This window comes from Callorhinus ursinus, unplaced genomic scaffold (assembly GCF_003265705.2).
Source record: "Callorhinus ursinus isolate GAN/ISIS: 27379988/994484 unplaced genomic scaffold, GSC_fseal_2.0 scaffold5, whole genome shotgun sequence".
Classification (NCBI taxonomy): Eukaryota; Metazoa; Chordata; class Mammalia; order Carnivora; family Otariidae; genus Callorhinus; species Callorhinus ursinus.
Window position 1 is genome coordinate 23,395,624 of NW_027397067.1, and position 23,059 is coordinate 23,418,682.

The following is a 23,059-nucleotide window of genomic DNA, read 5'->3' on the forward strand; positions in this document are numbered from 1 at the left end:
TCAGCTTGGGCATGGATGACTAAGTGTTTCCAAACGCCTCATTCAACAGCATACAAATGGGCGTGGAAGGATTGAATTCCTGGGTCCCTGTTATCCACGGGGCCAAAATAATTGACAAACAACTGAACAACTGAACCTTTCAGTGATGCTCCTTCTTTGCAATGTGTCATGTGGCGTTAGCACGTAACGGCTTCATGCTTGTGTCTGCCAATCAGCTGCAGGTACTTAAGAACAGACTCCCTTTTGTCCTGGGCAGGCTAAGGGAACATTCTGGAGAAGACAGCTAGAGCCACCAGCGTAGAGGAGAGTACCATATATTCTAGGAATATGAAAGCTAGAACTGCAAACTTCGATCAAAGAGCAAAGGATTTCCTTTCTGGTTTGCTATGGTTAATATCAGCCTGAGAAATAACTAGAAAGAGAAGATCAGTAGGTGAAAATCATGATATTCTAATGAACTTCTAGCCTCTTCCCTCGACAAATGGTTTAAACTTCGGCTTATATGCTCATGCTTTGTCCTTTTTGTGGAAGTAGAAAATTATTCATGCTCCTAATAATGTTTGTCACAGGGCTTTTCCTTCCTGTCAATTTAACCAACTGAGCCACCCAGGGGCCCTCCTTCCTGTCAATTTAAATAAGCTGGTTCTGTCCTGAAAATTCTTATCATCACGTTCGCCATGTCGTTTTCTATTGCTGATCAGGTTTTTCATTTGTTTAATGTGTTATATCCCACTAGGAAGAGAAAGCAGGGATGCTATGTAGTTAAGAGCTAGTAACTCACTTTCACCTTTCAGCATATATTTGTGAAGGAAGGAGGGTTAGGGAAGAGGGAAGAGAGAGAATGTACCTGCACACCTTCAGTGCAAGGCACAGAAGTTTCCATGTGTTTTTATGGAGTGTTGAATGTCAGTGACTTTAAAACAGATATGAAATTGTATCTAAAAGGGGGATAAACAGTCTAAGTATTTTCTATTCCCCTTGATGCCGGCCAAACGCTTTGTCCAGACACATCTCCCTCATTTCTATCCCAGTTTACATTTTATAGGATGCTTCATGCGCATGATCTAGTTTGATCCTTAACAACCTTGTGAGGCAGGCAAAGCAAATGTGGGGCACCTCATTTTGCAGAGAAGGGAACCAAAGCTCAGAGAGGGAACTGGCTTGTCTAAGTAGCCCGCAGAGGTTTCCAGCATGTGTTTTCGTTCCCTGTCCTATGTTCTTTCCACCACAAAGCACCCATTAATACCATTATATCCCTTCAGAGGATACAACATGAACAAGTTGTTATAACTGAGGCAAGTCTCCAACTGCCTTACTTCCTCTCACAAACAGGTATCAATGCAACCAGTTTTTGGTACCTATTAATGCAAGTGAGAGGAGTCCCAATCTTAACTCCATGTGATCCTGTGAATTTCTGCATTTATGTGAAGAATTAAAATCGTTATCCAGGTGATTTGAAAGGAAAGTTTTATCCAGAAAGAATGTCTATTCTCAGTAACTAAATGCTTGGAATATAACAGTGCAATAGCTTTCAAAGTCTTCTCATTTGACTTTTCATTTCTTCAGCAACAAAAGTTTATCGGCCATTCAGCCAAATGACAAGATCGGTTGTGACTTGTCCTTGGTTTAGTTTGCAGATGTGATGGAAATTAGCAAAATAGTGGTGCTTTAGAAAGAGAATGATCACATGTGAGAGGTGAGAGGGGCTATGGAGGTGATCTAATCCAAATCTCCAGGGGACTTGGCCAATCTCACACAGATCATTTGTTTGCAATTTCTGCATGTCCACTTCATTTGCAATGTGCAGACCTAAATCTCCTTGCTAGGGCTGAGGCATGTAGCCAGCTCTGGAGGCCGGTTGGTAGAGGTGACAGGCATTAAAAATCTAACTTGTGTGTAGTTAGGATAAAAGAGGCAAAGCCTAAATGCCATACTAAGTACAGGGTTTGCCGTACTAAAAAAATATCCATGTTTAGAAGTAGATCCTGTAGTTTAAAGCAAAATGTCACATTTATTATATTTATTTTGTTTTTTTAAGATTTTATTTATTTACTTGACAAAGAGAGACACAGTGAGAGAGAGGGAACACAAGCAGGGGGAGTGGGAGAGGGAGAAGCAGGCCTCCCGTTGAGCCAGGAGCCCAATGCGGGGCTCGATCCCAGGACCCTGGGTTCATGACCTGAGCCGAAGGCAGACGCTTAACGACTGAGCCACCCAGGCGCCCTGATATATTTATTTTGTTTTAAAACTCTACAATAAAACAATAAACTCCCATTTGGCTTATTGTCTTACACATCATCTTTGGTATATATTGAATAATTTATCTACAGCACTGTCTTTCTGGGAGAACTCCAAGCTTCAAAAGATACTTAAAATAAGCCATTTCTATAAACTGAGAGCAAATGGCTTTTGACAGATTAAATTTGAACATGAGACAGAAAATAATGCACTTCAGTACCTATGGCTTCTTTAACACGAATGGGGGTTGCTAAGAGCTGGGGTGTTTGGTTTTTTTTTCTGTAATCATTCTTTTCCTTCAAGAATGTACTCCAGGGGCATCTGGGTGGCACAGTCATTAAGCGTCCGACTTTTAGTCTTGGCTCGGGTCATGATCTCAGGGTCATCACATTGAGCCCCGCATCAGGCTCTGTGCTTTGTTTGGAATTTGCCTGGGCCTCTTTCTCCTCTCTCCTCTCCCTTTGCCCCACTCCCTCTCTCTCCAATTCAGTAAATGAATCTTTGGGGGGGGATGGGGAAAAAATGTACTCCAAATCATGTTGTGCCTGTGCTGAATTTCCAGGTATAAAAGGTAACCCTATGTGTTAAGTTGGGGTCAACTAGACTATGGACCGCATTAGTACTATACAGTGTTTCATTATTTCCCAAAATTAGCTACTGAAGTCAAATGACTTACAGTCTAGCTGTGATTTAGGGAGTCAAGGAAAACTGAAGGTCTACCCTGGACCATCCACTTTTGTTCTTTGTCCAAAAGGGTTGGAAGATAATAGGATGATTTCATTTGTATTTCTACTTCTCTCCTTGCTCTTTGAAGTGATAAGCATCAGGAGGATGCATCCAAAATGGGCAGGTGAACAGATAAGATATGGAAAATCTAGAGTATGGATTGGCAGAACAAGAATGATGGCAGAAATCCCAGCACTTAAAATGCCCACTTAATATTATACACCTGTTATACGACAGTACGACCCTCTAGAAAGTACAGAGGGACCTGGTTACTCATGGTAAGAGCATAAGAACGGATGTGACCTGACCAGTGCTTCCTAAGAAATGTTGGGGCAAAATTTCGTCAGCGTCACCATGCCATTGGCCTCTGTGGGTGGAGATTCAAGGTGAACATTCCCAAATTGCCCTTAGTAAACCCTCTGAATCCATTATCCATGGATTTATCTAAACCTTCTGAGAGGATTTCTAACTTTAGCCTCCACAATCTTTTAGAATAGGATGAAGAGAACCTTTTTTCTACTGTGATTTCATTGATCCACACTTTTCAAGGAAATCCTGAAGTATACTCAGGTAAAAAGTACTTACCTTAGTTTTGTTCAAGAAAAATATATAAAATACTAATCGTAAAATACTGTTCTATAAGTTAAGGAACCATAAATCTTTATTCAAAATCTGTAACACACTCTGAAATACGTCATACTGTGATTTTACTTAATAGAGATTTGAGGGGAGAGATGGAAACTGGAAGAACAAGAACAAAAAAACAATGAAAGTTATAAAGGAGGCATATGAGGAGAAAGGGTCAGGAGAGTAACCCAGAAGAAGAGAAATTCACAAGAGTAAAGAGGAAAATGGAGGGAGAAAGAACAGGAGAAGACTGTCGTTTACAAGTCCTGATGTCAGTTAGAGGCAAACTAATTTTTTCATGATCTCAGGTTTACTGAGCTGTGGGGTCTCAAGCTGCTTAATCATTGTCCTTTGAAACGTTTACTGGATGCTAAATCTTTAAATTAAATAGTCACTGTCAGGGGGCGCCTGGGTGGCTCAGATGGTTGAACATCTGCCTTCGGCTCGGGTCATGATCCCGGGATCCTGGGATTGAGTCCCGCATCAGGTTCCCTGCTCAGCAGAGAGCCTGCTTCTCCCTCTCCCTCTGCCTCTGCCTCTGCCTCTCTCTCTCTTTCTCTGTCTCTCATGAATAAAGAAACAAACTCTTAAAAAAAAAAAATAGTCACTGTCAGGATATTTTTCTCAGAGCTACATATAATAACTGAGACCAATGACAGCTCCCAAGATCATGGACAAAGGTCATTTGAAACCAAGCCAGACCTAAGCTAAGTAAGAGAGGCTTCCTACTTCACCAAGAAGTATGTGTCCCACATGCAGAGTCTTTACTAAGCAAAAAAGTGCTTCCTCCCATTGCTCTCAAACCTTAATCTTCATGCTCGGCCTTAAAAATCTCAGCCTTATAAAGAAATTCCTACTTGGGATGTCTGTATGGTGCATGGCTTCACAGATGTCCCACATACCTGTTCTTGGCCTTTGTCTTTCCAGACTGAAGTCCTGGTCATTTCAGCCTCTACTAATACGAGTGCCTTTCATTTATTTAGCAATATTTGTGTGTCATGTAATCGTCACAACAACCAGGAAACAGCTATGACCATTGTCTTTGTTCTGCAGATTTGTAAACTGAGACAACGAGAGGTTGAAAACCTGCCCAAGGTTACATAGGAGGCGATAAAGCCAGGTTCAGAGCTCAGACTGACTAAAATCCTATCATCCCATCTTCTTACTTCTCACTGAGCTCTTCCTCTTTCCTGCCACCTCTGACATCATGCGTTTTCCTCCACCTAAAATGTTTGCTCTGCACCAGAATCATCGTGGATGGTCAACAAGCTCTTTATGAAACCTTCCTTGACGGAACGCAGTTAGCTCTAATCTTCCTTTCCCACATGGTGTTGTCCAGAGGTCCCCATAGCCCAGGCTGAGGGCTAGCCTAATTTTGTTCTGCCGCCAGTGCTTCCCGTATAAATGGTATTTGTTGTACGAGAAGCACGGTTGTACCGAGTGCTATATTATCTCTCGTGTGTAGGTCTGCATATGTGGTTTTAGTTGCAGAACAAAACTCCTAGAAACCATGAATTCTGCCTAGCATATGTGGCATGTCAGGTGATTCACTTCAAGAAACACAAACCAGGTGGTTAAGAGAAAAAAATAACAAAACTAAGAGAAGGGAGACTGCTCCCCAAGGCGATTGCAAAAGGTGGTTACTCACACGAGAACAAAGGCAGGGGTGAGGGATGGATTCTTTTTTTTTTTCCAAATTGTTTAGGCCCCCGGAATTTAAATGGGTGCTACACTGGGCTTCTAAATGAGATGAACTCATAAAAAGTGAATGTGTTTGCATTAGTTAGGGCATTTTAGGCTGTAGAGTTACCTTCCTGGAATATCTTTGAGCAATTCACATTGTTGAAAGAACCGCGAATCCATGTGTCTGCCAGCTGCCTAAGCCACGAAGAGCATTTGCTAACTTGGACTTCCTTCTCTCTTCCAGATCTTGGCCATTGTGTCAATCCTGTTCATTGTACTCTCCACCATCGCTCTGTCTCTCAACACTCTACCAGAGCTGCAGGCAATGGATGAATTCGGACAACCCAACGACAACCCCCAATTAGCACATGTGGAGGCTGTGTGCATCGCTTGGTTTACCATGGAGTACCTTTTACGCTTCCTGTCCTCACCAAATAAGTGGAAGTTCTTTAAAGGCCCACTAAATGTCATTGATTTGCTGGCCATCTTGCCATATTATGTCACCATCTTCCTCACGGAGTCCAACAAGAGCGTGCTGCAGTTCCAGAACGTGAGGCGTGTGGTTCAGATCTTCCGGATCATGCGCATCCTCAGGATCCTGAAACTCGCCAGACATTCCACAGGCCTGCAGTCCCTGGGGTTCACCCTCAGACGGAGTTACAACGAATTGGGCTTACTGATCTTATTTCTGGCCATGGGGATAATGATATTTTCCAGCCTGGTATTTTTTGCTGAGAAGGATGAAGATGCCACCAAGTTCACCAGTATCCCAGCATCGTTCTGGTGGGCCACCATCACCATGACCACTGTGGGCTATGGTGACATTTACCCGAAGACATTATTAGGGAAAATCGTGGGAGGCCTCTGCTGCATTGCCGGGGTCCTGGTTATTGCCCTTCCCATCCCAATCATCGTGAATAATTTCTCTGAGTTTTACAAGGAGCAGAAACGCCAGGAGAAGGCAATTAAAAGGAGAGAGGCCCTTGAGCGGGCCAAGAGGAACGGAAGCATTGTTTCTATGAACTTAAAAGATGCCTTTGCCCGGAGCATGGAACTGATAGATGTGGCCGTGGAGAAGGCAGGAGAGTCAGCCAGTACCAAGGACTCGGCTGATGATAATCACCTGTCCCCGAGCCGGTGGAAGTGGGCCAGGAAAGCTCTGTCGGAAACAAGCTCCAACAAATCTTTCGAGAATAAGTACCAGGAGGTTAGCCAGAAAGACTCCCACGAGCAGCTGAACAACACTTCTTCCTCCAGCCCGCAGCACCTGAGCGCGCAGAAACTGGAGATGCTGTACAACGAGATCACCAAGACACAGCCTCCCGCTCAGCCGCACCCGGCCTGCCAGGAGCCGCCCGAGAGGCCCTCGGTGTACGAGGAGGAGATAGAAATGGAAGAAGTGGTCTGCCCACAGGAGCAGCTGGCTGTGGCGCAGACCGAGGGCGTGGTGGACATGAAGAGCACGTCCAGCATAGACAGCTTCACCAGCTGCGCCACCGACTTCACGGAGACCGAGCGGTCGCCCCTGCCGCCGCTGTCCGCCTCCCACCTGCAGATGAAGTTCCCGCCTGACCCCACGGCAACTGAAGAGCGCCAAAGAGCCAGGGGGCCCCCGTTTCTAACACTAAGCAGAGAGAAGGGGCCCGGGGCTAGGGATGCCATCCTGGAATACGCTCCGGTCGACGGAACTGTGAGCCTCGATAACAGCGCTTACCAAAGTGGGCTCCACGGCCCTTTGCCGTCGGACGGTACCTCCGAGAGCCCTAAGAGTTCGCTGAAAGGCAGCAACCCCCTAAAATCCAGGTCGCTCAAAGTGAACTTTAAGGAAAACAGAGGCAGTGCCCCACAGACCCCGCCCAGCACAGCCAGGCCGCTGCCGGTCACGACAGCGGACTTTTCCCTCGCCACCCCTCAGCTCATCAGCACCATCCTCCTCGAGGAAACCCCCTCCCAGGGAGACAGAGCCTTGCTGGGCGCCGAGGTTCCCGCACACTGTCAGGGACCTTCCAAAGGGCTGACGCCTAGGTTTCCCAAGCAGAAACTCTTTCCTTTCTCGACAAGAGAGAGGAGGAGCTTCACGGAAATAGACACTGGCGACGACGATGACTTCTTAGAGCTGCAGGGGCCCAGGCAGGACAAGCAGGCCGACTCCAGCCCAAACTGCTTTGCAGATAAGCCTAGTGATGGAAGAGACCCTTTGAGAGAGGAGGCCTGTGTGGGCTCTTCCTCCCCGCAGGACCCAAGTCACAACTGTAGGCAAGACATTTACCATGCTGTGGCGGAAGTAAAAAAGGACAATAGTCAAGAAGGGTGCAAGATGGAAAACCACTTGTTTGCCCCAGAAATTCATTCCAACCCAGGAGACACAGGTTATTGTCCCACACGTGAAACCAGCATGTGACTAGTTACAAAAGCAATAATAATAATAATAATAATAATAAAAACTTGTTTCTTAAAAATGCGGTAATAATGCCTGTGAACTAAAAACATGGGAAGCCCCCCCCCACAAAAAAAGTGCATAAAATGTTATTTTTGCATGGCATGAACAGTTTAGTTTAAGTACTGTTTAAATAAAGAGTCAAGACTGCATTTTGTAACAAACAAAAATGACTGAGGAACAGTGAACAAATAAAGAGAGCTCTATTAGGAACCAGTATTCGGCAATGTCTGACATTTTTGATCCTTTCATTTCGAATTGTAGACAGATTTCCAACTTTTAATTTTTTTCTGTTACAATGAATTTTAGAATTTGCACATGAAAGGATGAAATGTCATTGCATGCATTCGGTAATTTCGAGGACCAAGGTGCTTTGAGCTTGCAAAATGCGTACTTTGTAAATAATGGGACCCGGGATGCAAAATTGTCAAGAACGTATGGAAACAAGTTTCTGAGACACAGCTACTTCCTTCGCAGCTACTGCCTGGAGTTGCTGTACAGACTTCTTGTTGCAAAATTGCAACCTCTTCTTAAACCATCTCACATATCTTGCTTTGGGTTATAAAGCTCTTAAAAGTACATTTGTTTAAAGGAATACAGTATTTTTATTGTGATGTAGTTTATAGGGTGCATTTTTCTTTTGTGCTTCTGCTTAGTTGTGGCACTTGTGGTTTTCTTTATAAATCATGAAAATAGGCAAGATTTAATGACCAGATATCGGCAAATTTGGAATTGAAGCTTGAAATTTTGCCAATTATGTATCTAATTTTGCCACAGCCTAAAAGCCTGAAAATATGTCAAAGGTTGTATCATACAACTAAACTTTTTTTTAAGTGTCACTCCACATTTGGAAATTAGGTTTTTTGTTTTTTGTTTTTTTTTCCAGTTGTATGTTGACCATCGAAAGATGACGATATTTTCCAGTTGAAGCCAACATAAACTTTTCTATCTAAAGAACTGAAGATAGAATGCAGATATGCCAAAACGGGAATTCCAAAAAGTGACTTGACAAACTAAAAGCAAAGCTATTTAAGTGAGACTGCCACACCTTGTATGGTTAGTTGGGTTCAGAAATGAGTTACCATAAAAAGAGCCCTAGGCTGGTAACGGGTTGCCCAATATTTCCCAGTGGGGGGAGGGGACACCACCGCTTCAGGAGCCCCACAGAGGCCAGTAGGCACCTGCCCCTAACTGCAGCAGCTAGAAACACCCCCTCACGTTTCCAACGTCCCCAAGCATCGTCAGGACTACCTTTGTTGAAAGCCACTCCAGCCTTTTCAACTGAAAACACTGAAATCCAGAGGAGTTAAGACACGTTGGTGAAGTCTGTGCTAAGAGCCCAGGTCGGTCGAATCCATTTTGCTTCACAGGAAACGAAGGCTCTGGTTCCAGATCTGCAACTACTAGATGTGTCATTCTGGATAAGCGTTGAAAACCTCTTAGTCTCGGTTTTACCCCAATGAACCCAAGACAAAACTCTTTCTCAGCTCCCTTAAGACTTCAAATTAATACGATAGCTTGGTCTCTCAGGAATGTCCCAAGTTTTGCCTCAGCATAATGCATTTTGTACGTGTGTGTGTGTGTATTTGTGTGTGTGTGTGTGTGTGTGTGTGTGTAGTTCATGGAAAGAGTTGGGAAAATTCCAGACCAAATTTAAAGCACAACTTTTGTTTAAAGAAAAAACAAATTCTAAATTGTATTCTATTTTTAAAATTACGATAACACTGGCAGAAGACAACCCAAATGTTTAGAGTTTAAGGCTTTAGGAATGACATTTATTAACAGAATCTGGTCATTATATCTCAGATAAGAAAACAAGTTTTGATCTTAGTTGAAATCCAAGCATCCTTACTGCTAAAAACAATTTTAAATGTTTCTTTTTCACTGTGCTTAGAATTTCTTAATGGTTTTCATGTTTGTCTCAAGACATAACCTTTAAGGGTTTATGGTCATTAACCATTGATATTTACAGTACTCATACTTATTTCAGTGTCTAAAATGAAATGTTGATCTGTTTTTGTAAATCTAGAGTGTTCGAATTTTCTACATGTAGTTTTTCAAGTCAAACAGGTGTGTCTGCTGTTAGATGAATAGCAAATAAGTCATGAAAATCATTTTCTTGACATAGTCTAACAAAACAATTATTTTCTAATGTCTCTGTATTGTTGAATCTCAATTTTTTTTCATTTATCTGTCTGCACAGGTGGATTTGTCTTTTTGCCCTGATAGTTCAGTAATGCCCACTTTCAGTGTCCATTAGGCTTTCTACTAAGAACCCGCTCCAGAATGCTTCATGTTAGAAATCCTACCTAGATAAGGAATCCTAGACATTCCACCCTGGAAGCATTTTCCCTAAAAACTTCTTTCCTTTAATATTTTTTAAGTTTCAGAGAATTTTCAAGAACATTTTATGGGAAACTTAACCTTCCATTCTTCTTAGCCCCTCTGAGCCAAAAGTCTTCAGCTAGGAGAAAAATAAAATGCTCCTCTAAAAAAAAAAAAAAAAAAAACTGACTTTGTTGTTTCACAGGGAGGCAGTTTGGGAACCGAAGGCTCCCAGAATGCACTTCTGCAGCACTTCCTAAACGTTTTCAATGAACTGCAGCTAACGCAGAGAATGAACATGTGTATGCCTAAAATGGTCTGCAGATATACCAAGCACAGAATTCTTTTGAAGTCTTATTTTTACATTAAAATTCATGTAAATGCTGCATTTTACTCCATATGTTTCAATATAAAAGAAATGATGTTTTATATTGCTTACCAACTAGTAAAATTGATACTCTTATGACTTCATATACCTCTTTTGGACCCCTTGAAAAATATATCCCCAGTTTAAGAAGCACTGCATGAATGACGGGGACGTAGACTGGTTCCTTCAGGCGCACTGGAGGTTTCTGCTACTGGGAAAGGGTACACATCAGGAGCTAGCCCAGTGACCAAGGACAAACGTCAGTGAGTAGAGACTATTTGAATGAAGTCAAAATAACACGATCTCAAGAATGGTTAATTTGATTCTTCTAGCTATCTTAATAGCCAGTGCAAATGGCCGTAAGATCATCTTAGCTCAAAGACTGAGGTCAATCATGAAAGTATGGAAATGGACACGTGGATAAATGTCTTGGGTTGGATCACAAATACAAGAGTGACATAATTAAGTGAGTCCCTGGAGTTGATCTAATTTGTCTCTAAATATTTCCACTAGAAATTTCTCCACTCTGGCAAAACCGCTTTGAGGCAAGCATTTAGATCAAGCATTGTCCTGATGTGACTAGATCTGGTAACAAGGAGAGTATATGCCAAGTGTCTGTTCTCATTAATTTCTTGTCAAAACAGTCTTACTCTCATGTAGACACAGGCTGGGGAAAGCCAACAACTCAACTATTTTCTCTTGGAATTTGAATAGGGGGAAAAAAAAGCCTTATGTATGTAAAGTAACTTATAGTTTCTTTTTTTTTAAGATTTTATTCATTTATTTGACAGAGAGAGACACAGCGAGAGAGGGAACACAAGCAGGGGGAGTGGGAGAGGGAGAAGCAGGCTCCCTGCCCAGCAGGGAGCATGATGCGGAACTCGATCCCAGGACCTCGGGATCATGACCTGGGCCAAAGGCAGACGCTTAACGACTGAGCCACCCAGGCGCCCCTACTTATAGTTTCTTCTTGAAGTTAATCCTCACAGCAGCCTTCTGAATTAGGTATTGTTTATCAATAAAGGACCAGAGAGGTTATGCATTTTTTTCAAGTTGACACAGGTCACTGGCGAATAGCAGAACCTGGCTTCATCCATGTTGTCTGGCGTCAAGTCCGTCATTCCAACGTACCACAGTATGTTTCATTAAGTTTTTTTTTTCCTGTTAGTATCTGAAATTATGTAAAAAACAAAACAAAATAAAACCCTTGAGGTGCATTTATAGTCATGCAGTTTGCTTAAAGCAACAGTGAATCATGCCCAATGGTAATGACTGAAGATAAAGGACATTGACCATCTTTAGCATATGTTTGCCAATTTAGAACTCTGGTCATAAGATCCACACCCTTGGGTGAAAGAAAAGAATTTCATAGCTCATGATGTAACATGACATACATATTAGGCAGAGGGCTGAAGGAAGCCACTTGATTTTCTGAAACAAAAACAAGTAGAATTTTAGAACTACTTCTAGTCTAATTCCAAAATTTTGTCTAACTGAATTTAATTGTCATTTCACTGTTCATTCATTCAGCAAATACTAGGTGAGCACCTCTATGTTACTAAAAACTAGGTATACCCCTAAATACGAGGTGAGCACCTCTGTATTCCAGAGAAGGCACTGTGCTTGGTACAAGGGTACAACCCTTGGCCTCATGGAGCTTACTGCCCGGCCCATTTACAACCAGGCTGAGGATCATTTGGGTTACTGAAAAATGTCTCTTCTGAGTATGGAAAAAATCACTCAGTATCAAACCAGGGAAGCAGATGACAAGAACAAGTGAAATGCTTTTCCAGCAAACTGTTTTCCTAAGAAATAGATAGATGGCATAAACGGAAGTCTGATACATAATTATTTTTGTCACAATTTAGATTTACATGAGATAACAAATTGTTAACCTGACTGAGTGAGGTTATGGGTTGTCTTTCCTCTTGATCTGATAAATTGTAAAATAATTTTTTAATTAGGCATATTGCTTGTCAAAATTCCTAGTAATGGTCTATCACTAATAACTAGAGCAAGATTCAATACCAGTGAAAAGTCTATAACACATTTTATATTTTAATAGTTTGATGATGGTTATGTGGTTTAAACCATTTTTATGGCTTGTCTTACTTCCCATTGACTACAGGCAACATTTTAGCAATGTATCACTATTCTTTGTTTAGCCCCCTGAATTTCTAAATGGAGGATATTTAAAATTCTATTATATAGCTTGACTCAAGGGATTTATTCACCAGATCTATGTGACTTTGAAAATACATTATTTTCCACTGCTACTGTCCTCACCCAAACAGAACTAAGAAAAGAAAAATAAAGAAAAAGAAGACCCTACAAAAATCTAAGTAAAAAATGGAAATGCTCCAAGGCCCATCCCTAATAGAAAAGAGGAAAGGCCCCAACTCCAAAACCTTGGTTCTATATTATTGAAGTTCATGCTTACTGTAATGTAATGCTGTCCTGCAATATAATGCTATTGGTTTCAATAACCATTTCTTCTACTTGCCTTTTTAAAACAGCTGAGGTAATTGCATAAGTCCTATTTACCATTACCATTAATGCATAATCTCTTCCTTCTTAAATCTCAAAGGGTTTTAATCTATAAAAATCCATATAAAGGGAGGTGGGGAAGATTCTCTTTAATAATAAGACAACAGAGGCCAGCAAAAGATACAAGTACAAAAAAGAAGGAAGAAAGAAAGAAATATGTGAGTAAACTAAACATGTCTTTTAAGCAGAGAAAGTTATATTAGGTACGTGTATATGCTTTTATAAAATTTAAACTTACTATTGACATGAAATTCACAATTGAGACCATCATTCCAAGTTTAATCTCTTCTGAATAAATCATTTCTTATGATTTAACAGAGTAGCAGATTGCTGTGATAAAATATTTCATTCAACTAACATTGATTGTCTTCCATGGGCCAGAAATTAATTTATGCAGTTTATCCCCTCCATTTTACCGTCTAGAAGAGATTTCGTATTTAAAGAGATTATATTCCCAAGTGAAATCCAGTTCCACAGGGTGAGTGGGAAATAGTATGGCGATATGTTTGAGTTTGTAGTCTGAGAACTCCTGTAATCCATTTTTATGTTCCCTCAGACTCAAATTATTTATTTCATTCCCTACTCTAGGATCTGAATGACCACCACAAACACTTTCTACACATACATGTTTAAAATCATAGTAGCTGTCTGAGATCTAGTGATGGTGTATTTCAATGGAATACACCCTCATCCAAAGGAAATATAATTCTAGCAAAAATGCTGTTGAAATTCATTGTTTTTCTACTCCCATAACTGTTCCGTTTGATTTTTTTTTTTTTTAAATCTCAGCCTACATGCTGTGATAGAAGCTATCACAACCTGCTGGTCTCATGAAAATCTAATGAGCAAGTAGCTTCTCCCCCATCCACTATGGGCAGTAATGGCAAACAATATGGCCGAATGGTTTTTCTTTCAGTTATTTTTGTTTCACTTTAACCTAAAAAGGCTCTGAAATGGCATACCAAACAAAAAAAGTAGGCTTTCAAAAATCAAAGATTCAGGGAAACAGACACAGAATCGTGAAAACCGACCAGAGGTAGACACGCAGATTCAGAAAGGATGTTGCGGGCTGCCATCTGCTGTTTATTCTCCATGCTGAGTGCCTTCTAGTGGTCGGCCTGAGAGGAAGTGCAATTCTCTATTTGCCTGGAAAGGAATCGGTAATGAGGACTTGAAAGAAAGTTTTCTACCATTTTACACCTTCCGTTATGCGTGCATGTAGCCAAAATCACAACTACGTCCTAGACGTTTCTGCAGTGATCATTTCTCAGTGTTATTTTTCTTATTCCAAAATACCTGATAAAATTGTTACTACTTTCTGCATGGCACTTTCAGAATATTTCTACCTGCTGCCTCCAAATCAAAACAGAATCACAGGTTTTGCTAAATATTTAGCGGTGCCCTAGTGTGGGCTCTGACTACATAGTAAATGCACTGTGACCTTTCCACTATGAGCGGGAAGCTACAGAGAACTCAAAAGAGTGATTTTTTTTTTTTTTTAAGAATCATGAACCTGTGAAGATAAAGTCATTTGGTTGGTTAACTCCAAAACCTACAGTCTCCATTCTTCCTGAAGTTTACAAATAGAACCCAAAATGCCCCTGAATTGACCCTGGTGAAAAAATAGATGGTTTCTAAACTCCTAAGAGACATCTGTGGGTGCTGGCCAGAAATTCTATTACAGCCAGATTTCTGCCATCTTTAAACCAAGATACTTCTAATGTTCTTATTTGCAGCATATGGGTTAGGCTGATTTTTAAACCTGCAATACTCACATCATAATGTTTACTTGAAATTAGAATTTTTGTAAAGGAAACAGATACATAGAAAGTAATATGTACTAATGTTACTCAAATTACTTCTACAAAAAATGCTATAGCCAAAATTAATATATATATGTGTATGTATATATATATATATATATATATATGGCATGAAAATCTCACTAAAGAATTGGCAAAATTTTCCTATTTAGTTCAAAGCCAAAGAAAGAAAAGGAAAAAAAAAAAAAAAAGAAAAACCTGCAATTTACAAAACACGGGTTTGTCATACAATAGCCAAGTTTTAAATTTATGTAATTTTAAAGAGGTATATTAAACCATTAGAAATTCAACAGTGAATGTATAAAAAAGGTTTATTAAGCAAATATAAGGTACCATTAGCACACTGAAGCATTTTTAATAATCTTTCATTTGACAGCTTAATGACTATGTCTTGCTCTTAGCACCTTGTTTTCAACCCGAAAGCTTTTCTATTTTATACAGTTGCTTGTGTGTTTCTTTGTTTCTTTGCTTTCTTTGAAGAAGTGAGGGTAAGTGGGAAAACATGTTCAAAGGGGAAGTTATTGGACAACTTATGAACATTATTTAACTGTGCCCGGTGTACAACGGGAACCATTTGTGGGAGGGACTTGACCTCACTCCCTTATACCTTCTTCTCAAGTCTCACCATCCTGGTTTGGAAACAGATTCTTTTGATCAAACTCAGATCCTGCTTATCCAGATTTTTTATTCCTCTCCTGTCTGCAGTGCCCACCAGCAATCCTCCCCTAGGGTCTGCCTGACTATAGTACTTCTGGTCTCAAGTCAAGGGCATGACCAATTGAGCCATTAGCAATAGCAACTTGAAGCCCAAAGCTAAGAATACCAGGAAGCTGTCCAGGCGGTCAGAGAAGCCTGAGGACAAAGGAACTCTCAACACAGTGTAACAGTACGGTTTGACCATCAAAGCAATGACACTGTATTTTTCTCCCCCTGTTAACAAAAAAAATAATTTTTTAAAGCCTCTATTAAGTTCTTGAACTTCAAAGGTAAATAGCTAGGTTGATGAGAAAGGTGGTGTCTCCTCACTGATTTGTCACCAGATATCATCCTAAATGCACTTTCCACTAAATTTCTGTGGGCAACCGATTAGTGTGTCTGTTTTCAGGGCAGTACCCAAAAGGGAAAATACCAATATTACCCTTTTCACTTTCAATGGTAGCAAACATTTCAATCGGGGAAAATTGATATAACTCTGTAGTTTTTATAAGGTTCTTGGCCAAAACCTATGTTATAGCAATTTAAATAGAACTTCAGCAAAAGGTATTTGGGATGAAGAAAAGTCCATCTCGAAATATTGTACTTTGCTGTACATACAATTAGAAATCATTTGAAAATGGATTAGGATTTCTTTTTAAGTTCTTTGTATAAAAATATCTTTAGGTGGTCGTTTGAAATTAATATTTCTCATTTGACTGTGAGTTTCTTTAAAAGGACTATGATAAATTAAAAAACCAGATGGTATATAGTAAAGCACCATGCACAATACCTGACAGGAGGTATTCGTTTTCTTTTTTGAAAATATTCCAGAAGAAACCATTCAATGCACATTTGTGTGCTAATTACTTAGTCTTCTAAGATTTTTCTCTGGCTTTCTAAACACTCAAAACTTTAAATGTGTGTGAGTATAAATGTAGATTTTCACTTACTGCTATTTTAAAATAGAGAATATTTTATTTGCTAAATTCCATATATATGCATTCTATTTGTTTACATATATATGTATCTCCACCTCGTGTGGACAAATAACGTGCTATGACAACTTAGGTAATGTGATTTCTTTTTTTACCTAACAGCCTTACATTTTTAATGTTTAATAGAAAAATGTCAACTTCTTCTAAAGAAAAATCAGCTTCCTACAGTTATAAGACTTTAGCTTTATTATCTATTTGAAGATTCTTTTACACTCTCCTTATTAGCAAAAAATTAAACATACTTAGGCATGTGACTGCAACACACTCTTCCATCTTTATTCTTTCAATATTTGTGAACCTAAGGAGATATATATTTATATACGAAGTAATTCATAACCAAATTTGGTTCCAGATTTGCCACAATTGACAATTTGCCAGAATAAACTATAAAATGAGAATAAAAGCTTTCGATTTAAAAAGAATTCTTTATTAAATGTGTTTTTATATTCTAAAGTGTGGATTATCATTAGGCTTCACCAGAGACTTTTTGTTTTGCCTTTCTGTCAATATTAAAATCTTATGGACCAAGAAAAGTAACAGGAAGAAATTCATTTTCTATTTCAATTTAAAAATGCCACGTCAGAAAAAAATTAGATGGAACCCTTATTTCCCACAAGGAGCTTCAGAGTTGAGTCATGACCAGGGACTACATATGATGCAGCACACTGCAGAGTCTTTACACGAAGTACAACTACTCCGACCAAATCATGGGGAACCCGGGGAGGGGGGCAACTAACTCCAGTATTAGAGACAGACTGACTTTGGGAAGATCTTCCATTGAATCTGCAAAGGAGTTTCCAAGATACACTAAAATTTCACCTTCAGACTATCCAGTATCCATCACTGGTAAACTGAAAATAATATTTTGATTTTGATGGGGGGTTTTGTTTTGTTCCGTTTTGACTAGGAATTTTATGAAAGCTTTAGTATAACATATTACTTAGTTTGGGGTTTCAATCAGTTGTCTGATGCTTAGAAAAGTAATTCATGATCTAAAGCATAATTGCACGGCAGTTTAGATCTTACTATTTAGTTATAGCCTAACGAATACTGTGCTCCTACCTGTTTTCTCAAAAAAATAAAGCTCCTAGCTTATTAAATAGCATTCAGATAAAGCATTAAACCATCCAACCAGTTCACTAAATGTAGTTATTACCTGTCTCTACATAGCTTATATAAAAGCTCAATGTTGACTATCCGTGTGTGCTGCATTTAAAAGCTGCTGAGTGGCTGTCTCATCTTATTATGTCGACACACTATGTGACAGTGTCATGTACATAGGCCACAGTACAAACGTGACTATAAACTGCTTACTCAACATCTAGCCCAAAAAAGGACTGAGGCAGCGTACTCACGCCTTTAAAGTGGCTCACTGAATCATTTCCATCTGTGTGTTCTTTACCATAAATACCGAGGTAGTATTTTCTAACTGTCTTTTCAGGCTTGTAATACAAACCTCTATACCATAGCTATGTAGTCTAAAATATGTCGAATAATTCCATTTAAAAAGTGTTGCCTACTAACAAACTAAAGAGAAATAGCTACCGGTTTTCCTATTTAGTTGCTTAAATCATTTGCCATTGCCAACGTAGACCTGCCTTAAATGGTTTCTTTCACCACTGTTATGTGTGAAATAAAAAGAAGATATTGTGGTGAACTCTTACCTGTTAGCTGTTTTCACCAGTATAAGAATATACATTCCTCAGGAGTGATGCATCTAGTGATGTCCAGTAGTCAAGAGGATACCTTATTTTCACTTTGGTCTCCAAAAACTAAAGTTGGGAATCTACAAAATGAACATGTATAGATGTTCAAAGACCAGCATCTTGGGGGGTGGGGATGAGGAGGAAGGAGGAAGAAGCGAAGGGGAAGGGGAAGGAAGAAAAGAAAAGCTAATATAGAAAGGCACATCTCCAAATGAGTTGAGTGGGGGGAAACGAAAGTTCATCGTGTGTATTTTTTGAAAAGCTGATTGGCTCTTGGGGAAGGCTGTATGTGTTTGTATATGTGAGCACGCGAACATGAGTGTGTTTAGGGTCAGGAGGGGGAGCCTGAATCATCCACTGCTTTTTTGGTTAAATAGAGTCATATATTATTAAAAACAAACACGTCTAATTCCCAGACTCATTAATTCAATGTTTAATGTTAGAATTATAATCTTATTGTTAAACTCAGGACAACTCTGTGAAAAGTCACAAAGTAATTGTATGAAACATTATGGCAAAACTACAAAGCTATCAGTAGTTAATGCACATAAAAAGCCTTGCTGGGAATAATCGTGGGTGATTTCCCTATAAAACAGGTTGACGTGCAACCTAGTCTTTTTTTTCCCTCAAGTTGTAGGGATTTTAGTAGTTTCTATTAAATCCCTAACATCTCCCAGATTAAAAACACTCAAAACTATTTTTAAAACCTAAGGAATATAGAGTATCAGACATTACAAGTTAGATGAATAGTTCCTACAATTGCTGTATACATTAAGTAATACAATTTCATATTTCTAAGTTACACATGGTACTAGACTTATGGGCACAGTCGCATTCACTTTTATTCACTTCAGTGTTTCCGAGGGTTTTCATACTACTCTATGAATGCTCTGAATGCTGCAGAGGAAAAGAAGCACAATCAGTATTTTATGTTTTAAGATTTCTCAGTTGGGTTATCCTTTCCTGTCCATACACGTAATAGCGTTAGCATTTCATCTTATATTGTGTTGAAATACTTTCAATACAAACTCTCAATGAAAGCTAAAGCTTCCGCAGAAGTGGTAAGTGTCATCTTACACCATTCATCTGCCTCCACGTGCTTTCTTTCATTATATTTGCAAACGAGGTGTTCTGATTTCAGTTTCGTGAAGAGGGTACGATTTAGCGTACTCGTGTTTGTTCAGCTGTCCAGCCTGCACCATTAATACAATGCCTTCCTCTCCCATTTAATGGTGTTTGTATCTGTGTCCCCATATCTGCTGCATTTTAACTCCATAAAAAGAAAATGTGATTTTGTATGAGTAGTTTTGCTGATCAACTCAATATTTCTGCACCAATCAGCATACTTAGATGCATGTAGTAGTCTGTACAATTGTTCAACATCAAAATACTTGTTTCCTTTATGTCAAAATGTCTATAAAATTGCTGGCATTGTTCTCCATTTCAGTCTGGTAGAATAAGATAGAAAATAAATGCGTAAATGAATCATCTGTGTCATTTCAGTTCTCTGCATGAAGTCACTTACATTAAGCATGGCACACATGCCTGCCCCACCCAACAATCCATGGTTTCTCGAAACCTCATTACTGACTGTGGAGGCATGTAGCTCTTGGAGGAAGTGTAGGATAAAACTGCTAAGTCTGGAAAAAAAAAAAAAAAAGTTGGATCCATTGCCATCAAAAGTACTCTCCTTTTCAAACGAATCCTTTCAGACTGCCTACCGATGTATGTGACACGGTTTACATCTGTTATTCGATGCAAAGCACCTTGCTGAAACTCTGGGGTAAAATCATCAAAGAGTTTCAAGATAGTCTCCTACTGCCATTCCTGAAACCAGTTCCGGACGGTCCTTGTCAGGTACATGAAGTCTTAACTCCTGACCCCAGGGCCCACTTCACCAGTATGTGACCCATGCGGTTGCTAAGAAGCACGGACACCCTGAAGAGCCCACACTTAATTTCATGCCCTGCTTCTGCCATCTTGATATTCTTACTGATTTTTGAGCAAGGCACTCTGTCTTTTCGTGTTGTACTGGGTCCCACAAAATAGATACCCAGTCTTGCCTGACCAGTGAGGCAAATGATAAGACTACCAACTGAGTCAGGCCCTCCAAGGCAAGAGATTAACAGGTAGTGCGGAGAGAGGCTTATTTCGTTAATAGACTCATATAGCACTTACCATGTGCCGAGTCCTGTAAGTACGTCTGCTTATTTCATCCTGACAATAATAGCATCCTCATTTTACAGAAGAGGAAACTGAGGCACAGAGAGGTTAAGTAGCTCACCCAAGGTCACACAGCTAATAAACTCAGCAACTCAACTCAGGCATTTGGCAGAGTTTGGACACCTGACCATGTAGGCTAATGCTGGCTTCTTGCTTTGCTATGCTGTCTTCCCATCAAAGAAAATTTCCTTATTTTGTCTGTTAATAGAGTACTGGGGACATGCATTATGGTCTCTACCTTAAAGACCTTTGCTGAATAGTCTAAAAGTTTCAAGGATGATACCTTCTTTGAAATTCCAATTCTCCACAGCAACGTTTTTCTGCTCTTAATGCCAAGGACACTTGTCTGAGTTAAATTAATGAGATGACTATAAATATAGAGTCAGGTATTGCCAGTGTGTTTGTGGCCCAACACAGATGTGACTACGGAGTGCCCAGACTCTCTCTGTCCAACTTCGGCACTGCTGACAGAGGGGAAAGAAGTGACCAGGAGAATCGGCTGACCTTGGACCTGATGCTTTCCTCCATTCACTCCCTCTGCCTCCCCAGCCGAGATAGCACCACACATCTTCCTAAAAGCAAGAGGGCCCCATCTGACTGTCATTTCACTTAAAAGAAGACGAAGCACACATAAAAGATGCACTTTTATGGACATAAAAGGTTAGGGCTGGTGATGTAGAGAAAGTCAGTGTGGATTCTAAGAATTAGACAAAGAGCAATGTGCTCACTGCTCATCAGTCTGCAAGAGTCCTTCTGCTCTGGGCTAATGCTCAAGGTCAAAGCCATTGATGAGGACAGAGGGATCCCCAAAAGCCTGCTGTACCCACACTCTCCAGGCTTAACTGTACCACCTAAGAGCAGCCGGTTCAGTCAAAATGTCCATAGGATTCTCTCGTCATTCCAGAGGGTCAGCAGGCCCCAGGACAAGGGCAGTCTAGCCACAAAAAGGAAATATAAAAACTTCTCCATTCTATCCACCACAGTCCACTTCCAGAATCCTCCTTTTCTGGAAATTCAAGAGACACAGACTAAGAGAGAAGATAACAGGGAGCAGTCAGGGGAAGAGTCACATTCCCGCGATTTCATCTAACCTGAGAGAAATGGAATAAAAGCAGCACTCTGCTCCTGCCCCTGTTGACCTAGGTGAATACAAATTTCTTGCATCTTTGATGTGGTCCCTTCTTTCTGCTCCAGTCCACCCTATTCACCCTCCACCCTCAGCCCTAGAAACACAAACCCTACAGGGCACAGTTTGGAGGTGGAGGGGAATAGCAGCATGACATCTCCTCTAAGAGAACTAAAAAGGATTCCCTTGTTCCCTTTCCACCTTTCCTCATCTCCAGCCTCATGTAAGCAGACGGCTTTAACAGCGTGACTCAGGTGGCTGTGGAAGAGCTCCTCTGAGCTAAAGATGCTAAAGTCTCCCAGCAAGAACTTTATAGCTAGATTTGCAAAGTGATCAGCAACTCTGATCGGGGCAAAATTTTGCACGGAAGCCTCTGATTCCATTAGCTGAAACACTGTGACACCTCGCATGACTTTGAACTTTATTGGTCCTTATGTGCGTACAAAGCCAGCGTGGTGTCAGGAAGCATCAGCACAGAGCGGGAAATACCAGAACTCCTCACAGTGCTCAAGGTTGTAATGAGACCCAGGGTTTAATTCTGGCCTCTCTAACTCACAAATAACCTGGATGAACTTGAAGCACCCTCAGAGGAGAGTCACAAGGACCTCCTTGCCCAAATAAAAGAAAATGGAAAAGAGAAGGCTGACCTGAGCAACAGCAATATGTTCAAGGGCAAATTTGTAAAACCATACTGGAAGATAGGAATACCACTTGGATGATAACATATTGTTGAGTGATTTTTCTAACAGTCAACACTTATGTGTTCAATTCGTATCATGTCTTTCTATGCTGGGCACTGTGCTAAGTCCTACAGACCCAAAGCTAGTAAGTTAGAGTCCCTGCCCCCAGAGAGCCTGCCATCATCATCATGGGGATGGCCAACAGCTGGCGCATAGTGTGTCCATTCCTTCCATGCCCCCTGCCTTCCCCCATGTCAACTATGAATCACGCATTCCTTCCCCTGAGCCAGGATGCAGCCTCGGGATACAACACCCAAATCAACCATCACCAGGCGGTCAGAGCTGCTTATCCCCAAATTACTTGGTGTTCCTTTATCACCAGGCAAAGACCCTAATCTCTCCATCTACAATGAGAATCATGATAATTATTATTATGGCACTTGTAGACCCTATTATGTTCCAGACACTGTTCTAAGCACCTTATGCCCAATCTCGTCTCTCTGAAATGGTTGGTTAACAGAAATTTTATGTGGTCGTCACTGAAGACTCATTTAAAGGAAATGGGATAAACTCCAGTATGAGGAAATTAGATGTCCTTCAGACAAATTTTCCACAAGTGATGGATGTTTCACATTAGCAATAACGAGAAAGCTGGTGAGTCTTCTTTCCAGGATGTCTTCAGAATTAGGATAGATTCTCACCCAGCTGTAATGAGAAGTGCAATCCTGTCTGAATGAAGAAGGACAAACCAGATGACCTTTCAGTGTTCTTTTCATTTCCGAGATTCTACAATTTGTGGTGTTCCAGAATCAAATTTATTTTTTACTCAAGTCTGTGGTAAATTGTATTCGTTAAATTGT

General features: G+C 40.4%; 1 protein-coding gene and 1 long non-coding RNA gene across 3 annotated transcripts in view; one reads left to right on the plus strand and one right to left on the minus strand.

Moving 5' to 3' along the window:
• KCNB2 (potassium voltage-gated channel subfamily B member 2) overlaps window positions 1–7,920 on the plus strand; it is a 383,680-nt gene extending 375,760 nt beyond the window's left edge. For both annotated transcript variants that reach the window (XM_073892696.1, XM_025871448.2), the window contains exon 3: window positions 5,519–7,920. In XM_073892696.1, coding sequence (XP_073748797.1) covers window positions 5,519–7,675 — 2,157 coding nt within the window. In that variant the 3' untranslated portion in view covers window positions 7,676–7,920. The remainder of the gene's footprint in view (window positions 1–5,518) is intronic.
• Window positions 7,921–13,803: 5,883 nt separating this feature from the next.
• LOC141372802 (uncharacterized) overlaps window positions 13,804–23,059 on the minus strand; it is a 52,647-nt gene continuing 43,391 nt past the window's right edge. The window contains exons 5-6 of the long non-coding RNA XR_012378231.1: window positions 18,129–18,250; window positions 13,804–14,096 (exon numbers count right to left, since the gene is read on the minus strand). This is a non-coding gene — a long non-coding RNA (uncharacterized lncRNA). The remainder of the gene's footprint in view (window positions 14,097–18,128; window positions 18,251–23,059) is intronic.